The sequence below is a fragment of the Gobius niger genome (genome assembly GCF_951799975.1).
Source record: "Gobius niger genome assembly, chromosome: 14".
NCBI lineage: Eukaryota > Metazoa > Chordata > Actinopteri > Gobiiformes > Gobiidae > Gobius > Gobius niger.
The window spans coordinates 13,137,387-13,152,755 of record NC_136865.1 but is presented as its reverse complement, the minus strand read 5'-3'; the positions used below and the strand labels follow the sequence as shown (position 1 = coordinate 13,152,755).

General features: G+C 44.6%; 1 protein-coding gene across 4 annotated transcripts in view; it reads left to right on the top strand.

The window, feature by feature from the left end:
* Positions 1-14,265, top strand: part of LOC306974114 (growth factor receptor-bound protein 10-like) — a 33,070-nt gene extending 18,805 nt beyond the window's left edge. For 2 of the 4 annotated variants that reach the window (XM_079571255.1, XM_079571256.1), the window contains 12 exons: positions 3,458-3,614; positions 5,947-6,062; positions 6,783-6,857; positions 7,585-7,722; positions 7,793-7,903; positions 9,219-9,317; positions 9,809-9,886; positions 11,090-11,206; positions 11,359-11,425; positions 11,493-11,580; positions 11,655-11,748; positions 13,545-14,265. In XM_079571255.1, the coding sequence (XP_079427381.1) occupies positions 3,458-3,614; positions 5,947-6,062; positions 6,783-6,857; positions 7,585-7,722; positions 7,793-7,903; positions 9,219-9,317; positions 9,809-9,886; positions 11,090-11,206; positions 11,359-11,425; positions 11,493-11,580; positions 11,655-11,748; positions 13,545-13,691 (1,287 nt within the window). In that variant the 3' untranslated portion in view covers positions 13,692-14,265. Of the gene's footprint in view, positions 1-2,078; positions 2,177-2,314; positions 2,626-2,657; positions 3,331-3,457; positions 3,615-5,946; positions 6,063-6,782; positions 6,858-7,584; positions 7,723-7,792; positions 7,904-9,218; positions 9,318-9,808; positions 9,887-11,089; positions 11,207-11,358; positions 11,426-11,492; positions 11,581-11,654; positions 11,749-13,544 lie in introns of those variants that run through there. The other 2 variants (XM_079571258.1, XM_079571257.1) reach the window with 2 other exon arrangements.
* Positions 14,266-15,369: the final 1,104 nt, after the last annotated feature.

Here is a 15,369-nt window from a genome sequence, read left to right as displayed (position 1 = left end):
TTCAGGTGCAAAACATTCAAAGGTCTGGTTAAGTATTTTTTGTTAGGGTGCTTTTTTTTATTTCTGATTGATGTATTTCAATCAGAAATACATCAATTCAATGTCATAAATGTAAGTATGCCTTTACCTCATTGTCCTATGTCCTCCTTGGAGCTCCCCACCCCACTTTGGAAGGGTTCTTTCTAACTTTTTTTTTTTTACTGTAAATAGTTCAGTGCTTTTATCGAAGTAAAGTAATATTTCACTTGTACCAGAAAATCCACAAATGTTGAAACATTTTTTTCCCATTAATTGGATCTGTAAAAGCACCATAAAATTGCTATTTTTAAAGGCATACTGTGTAACATTTTGGATCACGCTGTCGCTAACACCCACAAAAAACGCCCATAATGACCAACTAGACGTAAAACATCTGTAATGAAATAATACTTGGGGGTGGGAGTGTGGGGGTCATGTGGACCAGGCCCCTGTAATTGCAGAGATAATAATCATTAACCAGATCAAAATATCTGCATTTTGACAGGCAAATAAATTCCTCCACAGGATTCTGACTGGTCCCACATTGCAGTATTAGTCCAGGCTCTTTAGAATGCTATGATGTCATGAGACCTCGACCTTTTGCTAATAAAACAGTTGGACCTCTATGGTGTATTTCTTTAATGTAAGGTCTATTTTTACATTCGAGAATAACCTTCACAGAGCACCACTGGTGAATGAAGACCAAATGCGAGTGCGCGGGCCAGCACTTCATAAAACCGCTATTATGGTGCACATGTGTTCATACCATACGTGCATTATTCTTGTAACGCCGTGAGCAAGGTCAAAGTGCGGCCAGCAGTCCCAGATGGCACCGAAGGGGTCGCGTGAGACTGGGGTTAAAATAGAAACGGCAAAGACAAAAACTGTCGGGGACTTTGCGTTTCATCCTTTTTCTCTTCCTTTGGACGTCGACAGTGCATGTGTGTGCGTGCGTGCGCGCACGTGTGTGTGTGTGTGTGTGTGTGTGTGTGCGTGCGCGTGCGTGTGCATGTGTGTGCGTGCGTGCGTGTACTGGCTTTTGTGGCTCTCATGCGCACTGTATTAGGGGCCAGCTGGGTTGGACTCTACACATGAGCCTGATTATGACTCAGTATTGCATTACTGACATTCCTCCATGGCGCTGCCTCTGTTTTCTCCTCCTTCGCTCCCTCTCTCTCCTCTCGCCTCGCCGCTCTGCCGTTCTCCACACCCGGGCAGATTTGCTGAGCAACCAGCAATAACCCCCCCACCCCTCCCTCCTCTCCCAATCCGTCTCCCTCCCTTCATCCCTCCTCCCATGACCCCCTCCAGCAAAGCCCAAACGCCCGACACGTGATCCATCCCAGCTCCAAAGTGCATTTTAAACAAGACTTTGGGGCTTCTTTCTTTTGCAAGCTCGAAGCCATCGGTGTGTGTTACACATGTTGCTAGTCCTCACACTCCCGCCTAGTATTTCACATACAGCTGAGGAAGACGAAGAGGAAAAGCCAAGAGGGGAGGGGCCAGAAACTGAAACCATCACGCAGCTCAAAGGAACTGTCTGTGGATGTGCACGGCAGGGGGATATAATACTGTATTTGGCTGTGGCTGATAGTGATCCCTATTCTCTGTTGAAAAGGGGAAGAATTGGAATGCCAGATAAGAACGCACAGTACGTGACAGGTAGCAGCTCACCGTTTTAAAAAATCCCACACCGGGTTAATCCAGGAGGAGGAGGCGGAGGAGAGAGAGAGAGAGAGAGAGAAAGAGAGAAAGAGAGAAAGAGAGAGAGAGAGAGAGAGAGAGAGAGAGAGAAAGGAAGAAGCTTGTAGCAGACGCGGCGGCTGAGCTTTTCTGCAGCCCCAGCGCGAGGAAGAGACGCGCAGAAGACTGGGCAGCCTGTCTCTGTCCGATCTGTCCACCGCCCCCTATCCTACCTACCTCTCTCTCTCTCTCTCTCTCTCTCCTCTCTCTCTCTCTCTCTCTCTCTCTCTCTCTCTCTCTCTCTCTCTCTCTCTCTCTCTCTCTCTCTCACTCACCAGCCTAACTTCCTCTCCTGCTCCCCCCCGCCCCCCCTCCCCATCTCTCTCTCTCTCTCCCTGTCTGTGCCACTGTTGAGCCGCTCAGTGTGAAAATGCCATCCTGCTCTCCAGACTGTTGCCTCTTTCAGGCCGTGGAGGTAAGGGACCTCGATTGTACACAGATGCCTCGGTAGTTGCACGACTCGTCCGCGCATGCAAATGCTGTACGTGCGTCTTTTGCCTGCGCCCTTTGTTTTAACGCGGGGTGATGCGATGCCTTTTTCCCTCGCGAAACTTTTGACTGTACAAACTAATGCGTCATGAAAACAGTTTTGAGTAAAAAGGGGGGGTGGGGGCGTGTAGGGCTAAAAAGGAGGTTGTCTTCGGGCTTTGCAGGGGCACTCTTCTCTGTGACGACGTTTTTTTTATGATCGAAGTCTATCTTTTTGCTTTGCTTTGTGTCATTTCCAGGCCCCCGTTGCATCTTCTTTTTTTTTTGGCTGAGGTTTCCTTTTTCTCTGTGGCACAATTTCTCTGGGTCTTTTGTTTCATATCATTTTCAACAGTTGTTCCTAGCTGGCATGTGTGTGTGTGTGTGTGTGTGTGTGTGTGTGTGTGTGTGTGTGTGTGTGTGTGTAGGGCTGCTGAATTTGCAGCAGATTCCCCGCTGTGAACAGGGACAGGATTTGCTAGGTGTGTGGGTATGTGGGAATAGACTAACACACTTGGAAGTCACATATGCTGCTTTTTGAATAGTGAAACAGCGATTATTGTAGTTCGAAGCGCCTCACAACAATCACTCAGCTATTTCGTGCATACCGACTGTATGGGAGAGTTAGTTGGTGTGAAGCAGCTGGCATGTGGCTCGATGAGGAGAATGCATTCAGAGAAGGCAAAATTACACCCAGCTTAAATATCGCTTTGGGCACTGGGTAGAAATGGTTCAAAATGGCGCAACAATGGGAGGTACTGCGCCTTTTGAACCGGACTTCTGTGCTTCTTTTAGCGGGTGACATTTTTAAACTCAAATGCAACATTTGCAGGCCCCTCACAATTGCCTATCCATGTTCTTGATGTTTAGCGGATTTTTTTTTTAATGCAATACAAAGCTTTTTTGGAGGGCTTCGTGCCCGTGAAGATTTGTTTTGACATGTTGAACTCTGGACAAAAGGGTTGATCTGGGAAGACAGGGAACGGCCAACCTTTCCTGAACGTCATCCTCCATTTTTTTACGCTGATCTCATGTTGGACTGGCACTATAAAGTGACACGCGCGTTTTTAGGGAGGACTTGACAGAGAATTAGACATGGAGGTAACTAATTTAGATATTTGGATCATTTTACGTAGATACATCACAACTAATTACGAACAGAACCCAAATGTTATCAACTCTGCTACTCCGCTCCTTGTCCTATGGGTCATATTGTATGTATTTTCAGATTGTGAAGGTGTGGAGTGAGGATGGCGCGGGTAAAGTGGTGGAGATTCCAGCGGACATGACGGCCCGGGACCTGTGTCAGCTGCTGGTGTACAAGAGCCACTGTGTGGACGACAATGCCTGGACGATAGTGGAGCACCATCCCATCCTTGGTCTTGGTGAGTAGTGAGCCGCAATTATCGTGTGTAAAATCTTCAACAACCTAACAACACAATAGCCTATGTCTATGTGGAATAGAACCTGTGTATACCTCTACAATGTGATTCTTATAATAGTTTAGCAGTTCATATTGAAGTGTTGTCTCAAATGTTAGTGCTCCTGTTCATGCACAATGTGCACTATTGGCAGAATATAGATTTTAATATATAAAATGCAAAACTAATCACAACAGAAGAGGTTGTAATAGATATGGCGTTTGTATGGAGACTATTTTGGATACGCAACTGCCAGTGCTTAGCGATAAGAAATTATTTTAATAATCTCACATTGTTGGCTACTTTGGTTTACCATTTTCTATTTATTTATTTTTGATGAAAACTGAATTGAGGCCTTTCTTTTTGCTTTTAAAGCCTTTTATCTTCTTTAGTTTGTGCAGGACTTTGGAAATGTTCTTGAATACGTTGGATTTGCTTAACAGAAGTTGTTTTAAAAGCCTAGTGACAGAAGCAGATGTGTTCGAGCCTTCCGTGCGCACATCCCAGTCTATGCTACTTTTGTGCGCTGTTTCTACATGGGTGGATTTACTCCCATGTGTCGGCTCAGTATGTATGTGCACTTGAGCATGGCACCCGTCCATGTACGCCTTCTATACGGCTTTGGCAGGGAGGTGTGGCGCGAGTTGGAGTAGGCATTTTCCATGTCTAACTCGCATGCCTTCCCTTCTTCCTCGCGGGCCTTCACGGCTTACAGGAAGACGGGAGGGGGGGGGGGGCGAGTTCTTGGTTACTTCTCTTACTTTTTGGTAAGGCTTTCCTACTCCCCCAAAGTTATATTTTTAGAATCATAGGGAGTGTTTTGTGCTTCGGAGCCGCCTCATCCAATGTTTCTGGAAAAAAGTGCACAGGAGGGATGGAATGTGAGGTGAGGGAGGAAGAAGAACGCGAGCAAACGACAGACGGAGATGGAGAGAGAGAAAGAGGAGTCTGGATGGAGGAAGGGAGGGAGGGAGGGAGGGAGGGAGGGAGCAAAGAAAGGAGGAAGGGTGGGGGGGTTAAGAGAGAGGCCTGGATTAACGCGTCATACCAGAACGGCCAGGGACCAATGGTGGGTTTGCTTCGGACGAGCCCCTAGCTTCCCCAGCCAATCAGTCTCACCTTAACCCTCCACAGGAAATTCCCCCGCTCGCAGCCACTTTATGCGCACACAACATTCGCGTGCGGTCTTAAAAAGAGAGTCCAGGCGTTTCTACCCTCAGAACACTCTTTACGTGCTCTTACCACTTACCAGATAAAGTTTACAAGCTGAACTTCGATGTGTGTGTGTGTGTGTGTGCGGTGTGTTTGGTCTTAAAGGCACAGGACATTCATTCATTGTACAGTTAGGGGAAGAACTAGCCCTAGCTCCACGTCTGTACATGGACAAGGTGTCACCGGTGAACTAGAACAGCCCGTCACTATCAGTTTCTTTCTAATCACCACCCTGAGATCATATCCCCTCCCTCCGCTGGGGGGGGGAAAGCAGAGAAGCGACGCGTGTTATGCATCGACGCCGCACACAGGCGCATTAGCCCTAACGTGCACCGGTTTGCTCGTGGCTCGTCCTGTGCTTCTGGCGGCACTGCTCTCAGCTATCAGCCTAAATACATGACATCATCTTCCTGCAATCCTCCCCTCCTCCCCTCTCTCCATTTCTCGCTCCCTCCCTGCCTCCCTCCACACCCCCCGCCTGCCTCACTCTGCTCCTTTTCACAACCCCTCCTTGTTTAACCTTTCAGTCCCGTGCTCGTCTCCTGGCAACAGTTTTTCTTGCTGTGTCATTGTATATAACAATACAGAAAGTCAGGCCAAATTTAGATTAATGTCGCCTGCCGTAACGTGTTGAGTGTGACAATTAGTAATAACAAAGATAAAAGTCAATACCCTCTAAAGATTATACAATAATGATTACAGGGATGCACACTTTTAGGATAGATGTGATTTTTCTTTGCTATTTTTGTTAGTAAGTCTGCCATTGCGGTTAGGTTTGTGATATAAAATATAGATTCAGGTCACAGAGCTTTGGGAGCATTAACATTTGAGGGAAGACAGAAGTATGACCTGTTAAACTTTTGTAAAGATCACATGAATTTGAGAGCATATTTGTTGAGGTCTTAACAGGGTGAGCAGTCTTTGTTCTCAAGGATATTTTTATGTTGTTTCATTTCATTACCTAAGTCTTTGCAGTTTGCCAAGTGAGCCTGCACCTGTTATTTTAAGATATGTTGTTGTTTAAACTGTCTCATTTCCCTTTGCAGTGGTTTTAAGCTGACTTGCATGTTCCTGTGTGTTGCAGAGAGGTGTTTGGAGGACCATGAGCTGGTGGTTCAGGTTCAGTCCTCTCTGAGCGGCGACAGTAAATTCCTGTTCAGGAAGAACTATGCCAAATATGAATTCTTCAAGAACCCCCTGGTGAGTCTCGCGCATCCCTCAATTGACCTCTCTGTGACTGCCGGCTCGTAGCACGCAGCCCTTAGCCCCCGTGTGACCCCGACACTTGGCCCATTTTACTCTCTGTTATTTCTGGCTGTGCGCTGAAGATAGGGAGGATTCAGTCCACACTCCGCTTGTGTTTGTGCCAGTAATTACTAGCATGTTTTCAGGTCTCAGTGCTGTTGGTGGGCCTCATGGAAAGCGCTTGCATTTCTTTTGACACGGCCATGCCACTTAGAACAATGTTATCCCCTCTCCCCACTGCACAAATGCCCACTCCCTTATTTTGTTAAGTGAAAAAACGCAAAGTGGCAAGTCAGCTTTCGGCACTTTGCATGGCACCTTTTGCTGATGTGGGCTGGGTGCCGCGTGCTGGGTATGCGGTGACATTATTGCGGTGGTGATTTAGGTGAATGTTAGAGCCAGCAGGTGACCTCAGCTCTGTGGTAATGAGCACAGTAAAACACCAGAGCATGGCCTGTCAATCACGCTAAGAGTCGCTCCGCTCGCTCAAGGGGATTACATCAGCGGGTGAGATCATACCGCATCCACGTCCAGGCCTGGAGTGCCCCCCTCTCACTTTGTCTCCGAGCTGAGAAGGAGAGGTGGATTCTTGCAGTAAAAGCACTCCAAGCCGCTCATGTGTAAACTCGAGGGGTTTCGAGAGCCTCTGTCTAATTGTCCTCCTCCTCTGTGCAGAACTTCTTTCCCGAGCAGATGGTCGCTTGGTGTCAGGAGTCGGACGGCTCAATCCCTCAGTCGCAGCTTCTTCAGGTGAGACAGTGACAGTGCAGGGACTACACAATGGCTGAGCAGTTATTTATCAGACCAGTATGTGTGCAATTAGCAAATCACTAAAGCTGCGGTTGATATATTTTCCAAACAACAAAAATATCCCATCTCCATGGGGGTTATATAAAGACCCTTTACACCCTGTGTCTTGGACATCTACAAACATGTTGATATGCATGTGATTCTTGTATTAGCTTAGAAAGATGTACTTCATGTTTCAAGTGTTACGGCTCCTGATGTGCGTTATATCCAAACTGGATATTTAAACATATTGCCAACCTGATTGCAATATTTGTCAGAAAAAAATCCAATTAGCCATCTTTCTATGACTGTGCAGGCTTCGGGCTAAAATGAATGAAAATGAAGCGTTACCAAAGCCTAATTTTGTCTTTTCTGCAAACATATTTCAATAACCATCTATAAATATCAAGCAATTCCGTTGAAGTTCACTCAACTTCAGTTTCATAGATATTAGCAGCAGTGATTTTTTTTAAATAAGCCTCATTTAACTTTGGTACAGTGTTTTATCATTGAAAGATCATCAAAGTGTATTTTTAAGCTTTATTCCATCAATGTGTCACCACTGAAAGCATGTGCTTTAAATTTAGCAGATGTGGGTAGCTATTCAATTAACATGGTCATATTTTTTCATGTTCTAAATTTGTACATAATTACTTTTTAATGCCTGACAGACTTTTTCTTCCTACAGAATTTCCTAAACTCCAGTAGCTGTCCGGAAATCCAAGGCTATTTATATGTGAAGGAGTCAGGTCGTAAGTCCTGGAAGAAACTCTACATGTTTCTGCGACGCTCTGGGCTTTATTACTCCACTAAAGGAACATCCAAGGTGCAAAATTACTGCTTATATTTGGAGTGTGTGTGCATCTGACTTACTCATGTTGTCATTAATCAAACAGGAGCCGAGGCATCTGCAGCTGCTTTCCGATTTAGATGAAAGCAACATCTTCTCCACCATCACAGGTCGAAAGCCTCACAATGCCCCCACAGACTACCAATTCTGCATCAAGGTAAACTCATTTCACAGAAGCAATATACTGATGGCTATAGGAGAAATACAGTGAACAGGCTGCAGAATCCTGAAATGTTTCCGGGAGTAGCCGATGTTAAGAATGATGTTTCTACCTTTGATGTATATGGGTAGGACTACCTTGATAGAGGTTTTACACTATTGAGAATGTTGATGGGGGAATCTGGAGTACCCGCAGAGCTACCCTCTCATACCACAGTGTCATAGGGATGCTTTAACAAGAGTTCTTGTGCTTCAAATCGACAAGCATCTCCACTAAGATGTACCTTCAAGGCAATTGGACACATCCCAAAACCATTGTGCCAAGTGACATTTGAACCCCTGTACCTGCAGCTGTCCTCCGATGCAAATAAATACTAGTACAGCTGATTGGATCAACGATTGTAAAGACTCATTGGCCCACAGTCAGCTGTACATATCCACTTTAAAGCCACGAACTGCACCTCGTTCGTAACAGATGAGATATCGTGGACTGATGCATAATCAGTCTCCCTTATTTGATGGTCTCCTCAGATCTATGTACCATGGTAATGCAAGTAAGTGACCTTGAGCGTTGCCCCAGTTTGGGACAGTGATGAGGTCAATGCGTGAAACGAGATTAGGGTAAACAGTCACAATGTGGAATGATGGAGGAGTGCTTAAATCAAAAAAGGATCGACTAATTCTATAGTTCTGACCTCCTGCAAACTCTGTCATGTGATATTATATAATCAATGCCTTTGTGACAGGCGTGCCCTGAATATGTGTGTTCTCCAAAGGCCATATGTCAAAATCTCCCAGTGGGGGCTCGCGCAAACTCCGCTCCAGTTCTAAGGCCATGAGTTATCTGTGGTGGGTCACCCTGCTGATCGGGGATAAGCTCAGTGGGATAAGCCGAGATGGTACGGCAAATCTAGTTTGCCAAACCTCCTCACCCCACTGTGTCTTTTCAGCTGCAGGCGGTCAGCAGGTGACAGTGCATTTAGGCTTAGGGATTTCAACTGTGCTTTCGGGAGAGCGGCTGCGCCCCTCGTTTATTGATGTTGATGCATTTATCAGTCGGAGGTGTATTAATGCTAATGATCTTGCCATAATGAAAGATAAATGAGTCCCATAAATGCTAATAGGGCATCACCAAACACCCTGCCATTAACCTTGAAACGCTGCAACTGTGATAAAATGATGGAAGATCAGAGGCTTCATTAGTGTCTCAGTCTGGCCTCGCAAATGGTTTGAACGTGACTCCGTACCTTTGCGCGATGGCCGTGTGTGCTCATTAATCTGATCTCCCGCTGTGTGTGTTGCTTGGTTGACAGCCCAGTAAAGTGAGAAGTGACTGTAAAGAACTGAAGATGCTGTGTGCCGAGGACGAGCAGAGCCGGACCTGCTGGATGACTGCCTTCAGACTGCTCAAGGTACGACTGTGCTCTAGGCGTGTCATCCCTACACTACCTGGGAAGTTCCTGCGTTTGAAATGAATGCCAAATGAGCATTTTGACTTTGTTTGTGGAAGGTGATTAAACAAAATGTGTGATTTGGATGTGATTGGATGTAACACTGTGCAAAATTAATGAAGATATGCAACTTATGATGAGCCTTTAGTGCTGTTATCTTCAACCTTGTTTCCTCAGTGAGCTACTTTAATAAAATACAAATGGCAGACGGCTACATTTTAGTAAATATGGGACTTAGGTGGAGTAGGCCTACACCTAGCCAAGATGATTATTTAAGAAAGACATTTATGGTCCTTGTTAATACCCTGGAAACTGTTTTCTATGTCTTAAATAAGTAAATCAACTCAACAGTCACTGTGCACTATTACACAGATAGCTCGCTGTCGTGAGAGTTGAGGTCTATGTAAGTATCCTATACTTGTGAGTTATTACGTATTGGTTTCTCTTCACAGTATGGCATCATCCTCTATCAGAACTACAGCCTGCCGCAGCAGCGGAAGCCGACCCCCTCCCATTTCTCAGCGCCTGTGGTGAGGATCTGCTCTCTAAAATCACCTGCTTTAAATCTCTATCAGAAGAATCCACCCTTCATTTAACTTTACGTTCAGACTGCAGCCCAAAGTGACCCAAATTTGTTTTTTGCAACCTGTGCCCAATTTTTCTTCTGATAGATCTGATATTTTCAATTGTGTCCCAGGCCACTCAAATATTGCCTCCTAAATCTGATGACCGCTTGTGCGCACTTGACTGTGTAAGAGAAGTCGCTCACATCGCTTCAGACAGGTAGCATACTGCTCCCATTCAATTATAAAATGAACCTGGCAAAAGAATCAGGTTTTTGTCCAAAAATCCGGCTTGAGCACTGATATCTGCAGTCTGAACACAGCCTGAGATGGATGTAGTAATTAGTTGAGATAAGCCCAGAAATCAGTTCATTTAATCAACCTATAATTACTAAGATGTAACTCCACGTCAGACCTCATCGCTTCTTTAAGTCCTGTCAGATATATTTGTCAAGTTCCAATGATCTCCATTTAAACCATCACTACTGCGGACGACCTTTTCGTAATAAGGTTAATTATGCTCCGTAGTAGAAGGCTTATGGCGGAGATTTAGGTCAGGCTACGTAGTATTCCCAACAAAAGTACATCCTACACATAACTTGTTCGCTTGGAGGATTTTGTTAAAGCTGACCTTCGTGTTAGTTGCTCACATACGCATTGAACATGTTTGTGTTTTGTCTACATAACTGGTGGATTGGTGCCCAGACTAATCGCCTCATGGCCTGGGGTCACAGTAAAGGTGTTAGAAGCTTGCTTAGAATATCAGTGAATTAAAACAAGTCTCAGGCCCCTGGAACATGCAGTACGACCGGTCTATTTTTAAACCCAACATATGGGGATGTACCAATGCTTAAGCAAATCAGCAATAATACTGTCACTTTCATTATAATCCTCAGAATGTAAAGTCAAAATGGAGTACAGAGTCATATTGTCGAATTCATTTACATTTATTTCTTTTCCCCTCCCAAAAAAAAAGCCAGAAGAGAATGGACTTTTGTGGTTTGAATGAAGTGCATATGTGGAGACAGGATTTGTCATGCCCCAGTGAGTGTGTCTGGCTTGTTTGACCTCTGACCCTTGTCTGCCCTCCCCCTCTCTCTTTCCTCGGCTTCACCCCCCACATGCTCCTCCCCCTCCCCCATCCTGCTCCACTGCCACGTCTCCCAACAGCGCAGTGTGTCCGAGAACTCTCTGGTCGCTATGGACTTCTCTGGGCGCACTGGGCGCGTCATCGAGAACCCAGTGGAGGCCCAGAGCGCCGCCCTGGAGGAAGGACAGACCTGGAGAGTAAGGATTGATACTCCACAGTGTCAATAAGCATTAAAAAACGAATTGCCTTTTTCATAGATGTCTTATTTTCTGCATGTTATTGTTATTACATTTAGCTTGAGCTTAATCTCTCACTACATTATTGACACAAAGCTGTATGTGTTGTACAGAAAAGAGGACAGCGTATGAATGTTTTGGGCAGTTCCAGCCCTCTGCACCCGTCTTCTTTGAGCACAGGTAGCAATCACCCACGCAATCACATTCAAAATCATTCTTCACGGCTGACAGAAGAAATGTGTTTTAGTCATTCACAGAACACAGGTGTGGTTTCATGGTCGCATAATGAGAGAAGACGCTCATAAGATGATCATGCAGCAAGGCCAAGTTGATGGGTAAGTATAACGGGTGTGCATCGGGGGTTTGAAGTACATTTATAGATGCTGTAAATGAACCTCTCTGTCGTTAGGCTCTTCCTGTTGCGGGACAGCCAGAGTAATCCCAAGGCTTTTGTGCTCACCTTGTGCCACCACCAGAAAATAAAGCACTTCCAAATCCTGCCGGTCAGTCACATGAGCATCATACATATCTGCACCATCATCATGTAACAGTTTTACATAGTTGTCATGTTGCAAAAGCTTTCTCTGTACCATGTGGGCATATGCACAGTGTGTGGGGGGATTTTTCTGTTGGAACATGCAGTGCGGGGGAAGCAGTCATGTGGAATCATGTAATCTGCAGTTTCTTTGCTTCAAGCTAGATTTTCGAAATAGTTTCTACATGTTTGGAACCTTTAGGCAAATTTGGACAAAATGTATTTCAGTACTGGTAGTTTAAAAAAATATTTCTCCAGGAGCATATTTGAAAGAATGCTATGAACTGATGGACTAATTGGGACTAATTATGCAGCTCTAGTTAATGGCATGTTTACCATGATAAGAAGACATATGTTAAGGGAAAATTTGCTTTTGCTGCGTTGTCTTGTTTGTCCAAAAATGTCAGAGACTGGAATTCTTAAGCTTCGCAGTGAGACTCTCAATGATGTAGCCCCCCTCGAAAACTAGATAATTAATTTGAAGGGTAATTACTCTTAACAAACATATGTCTAATTATGAAAAATAGTGTTGTAGAAATACAAGCGATTTACTAAAAATGCTAAAGCAAGTATTATGCCGACTATATTTCCATGTTTCTATATTATGAAGACCAACTGAGGTTTTTTTTTTTTTTAAAGTTGAAGCAGTACAAAGCTGTGTTAATTTTGACAACATATTTTAATTTAGTTTTAGTCTTAGTCTTTTGATGAAAATGGAATTCGATTTTAGTCTAGTTTTAGTCAAAAAAATATCTTCAATTTTAGTCTAGTTTTAGTCGACTAAAATTGCAAGTAAATTTAGTCGACTAAATTTAGTCGACTAAATTTAGTCGACTAAATTTAAGACGAATTTAGTCGACTTTGCATTGATAATATTCATTATAATCATATTTAATCTTGTTCCTCTGCTTCATGGAGCTGCTCCACATGATAAAGCTCAGAGCTGATACTTTGACAGTGAATTTACATGATATGAGGCTCTTTCAGACGGTCAATAGAAGTTTGGATGATTTTAGTCTCTCCCGTTCATTTTTATTTAGTCTTATTTTAGTCGACTAAAATATCTGGACATTTAGTCATAGTTTTAGTCTCATGAAAAACTTTTAATTTAGTTTTAGTCCAATTTTAGTCGTCAAAAATATCACTTTGACTAAAATTAAGACAAAATATTTTAGTTGACGAAATTAACACTGGTACAAAGTAACTTGTTTACCTTAATAAATCCTTTTCCTGGTTCCTCTGGGGGTAATACAAGTGTTAATGGGGTGATTGGAGGGTCTTTCATCTCCCCCAGTGTCTCTGGCCAGAAAACCACACTTGCAACTTTCCTGCCTCCGGGTTGGAGGCCCAAATACACACTAATGGAATCACTAAACAGTATTTACAGCCAAGTTTGAGCGAAAAATTTGATCTCCATTGTGTAATTGGATGTACAATATCCTTCTCCCCCTTTGTCTTTTCTGTCAGCGTAAAATTTACTCTCACGGACAATTAATGAGTAAAAGTACGCAACATGCTACGACACCGGCAGTGGTGCTTATGGCCTCTAGGGGCATGAGTTACTCAATTTACTTTAAATCCTGCCAACATTTTTAAAGCAGTACTATCACTTTTTTACTTTGCCTAAATATAAAATATAAAAAAGAAAAAAAAAAGAATGCGATACTGAGACTTGCTATTGTGATTTTGTTTTTGTGAACATTGTTTAGCACTGCACATAACATGCTGGGTGCTGCTTGTAACAGTTGCTCCTCGTGTGCGCAGTGTGAAGAGGATGGTCAGGTGTTCTTCAGCCTCGATGACGGTGCCACCAAGTTCACAGACCTGATCCACCTGGTGGAGTTCTACCAGCTCAACAGAGGAGTGCTGCCCTGCAAGCTCAAACACCCGTGTACCGCCGTGGCCTTGTGACCCTACCCCCCACTCATATACACTTCATCTGTTTTGCACACCTCAGCTCCTCCCCCCCCCCCGATACGCCCCTTTCTCACCGATGCAAGATGGCTGACAACGCAGACGAAAGTAAAGTCACGAGACACTGTGGCAAACGCCCGGCTTAAAGGTTTTCGGATGTTGATGACAGAAGCGTTTACAGGTCTTCTGAAGTTTGCTCCCCCTTAAGCTCCTGTGTTGTTCCGACCAAGACTTGAGCATGCATTGTGAAGAAAACAACAAAAACAGAGCAGAGATATATTGTATCGTGAGCTCTGCGATCAAGCTCCTCCCATCTTCATCATCCCTCCTCCATCCGCCAGGCCTGATAAGCTGTGGCGCTGTCGGGAACCCCTGACCACTGGAAGCGTTTGGTCAGTCGGGGCCGCCAGCGCCAGCCCCTTGTTGACTTCCTCATTGATCATCAGGGATGGAACGGGAACCTCTCTGGGCCTATACATCAAAACTAGGATCCCGGGAGTATTCTCAACCTGTGCAGTCCAGTCTTGATAAGCTGACCCCCACCCCCCACCCCCCTCCCCCCTTTGAAAAAGACCCCAAATTACACTTGACTTGACTTCAGTGATTGTGGTCCCTGCCGTGTCTAGGTCTACCCTGGTGCAACACAGCACCTCCTGGCCCTCCACCCACAAAGAAACGTTGAAAGGAAAGTTTAAAAAAAAGTAGCTACAAATGGCAGTGCGAGCTGCAGGGGCGTGTCCAAACATGTTTCACTAGGGTGGCCCAGGGGTGGCATCTGGGCCATCCCATGTGTTTAGGAATTTTAATGAGGTGGCATTCTATTTCTGGCAATTTCCTCATATTTGAGATGGTCTGCTTACATATATAACAAGTAAAAATCGAATTGAGCTCGTAATTGAGACAGTGACACTGCCTCATCCCCTCCGAGTGGGGCGGCACTTGGGGTGGCCCATCAAATTACACCCCTTTAGACACACGCCTGGAGAGCAGTAGTGAGGATGTTGCTGAAAGGACAGAGGATATTTGATCACAAGTTCAGATTGATTACTTGATGTCAACTTAATGCTGTTTTTGTTTTGTTTTTTTTGTTATTATTATTATTGTTGATTCAATGCAGAACTAGTTTTGCACTCCCAAGGCGGACAGACAACAGCTGTTCTCTCAAAATGCCTGCTCTCTGGTTTGTTCTTCATCCGCTTCCTCCTCCTACTCTTTCTCACCCCCCCATCCCTTCTGGAAAGCATGCATGTGAATTTCCACCAGCTCTGATTGGATTACAGTGGTGTGGGAGCAGAGAGAGAAAGAGAGCGTGTGTGTGTGTGTGTGTGTGTGTGTGTGTGTGTGTGTGTGTGTGTGCGTGTGTGTGTGTGTGTTGCAGGCTAATGGTGCAGTGCCTTTCAGAAAAGAAGGTTTGGAAGAGGAAGAACAGTACAGATTTGTGAAAAAGTATCCCCCCCCCCCAAAAGAAAACCAAACACATCTCGTACCACTTTAGTCTTTCGTAACATCTACTCGATCTGTTACGGTGAATGTTGTTTTCTTTTTTTCTTTTAGTACGTTCTGAACTTGCACATCTGACGAGTGACGATGACTGACCACTGGTTCGTGGGGGGAAAAAAGAAAAGACAAATCAACAGAAGCCCCGTTGTGGGGTGTTCGGGGGTTATGTTGGGGG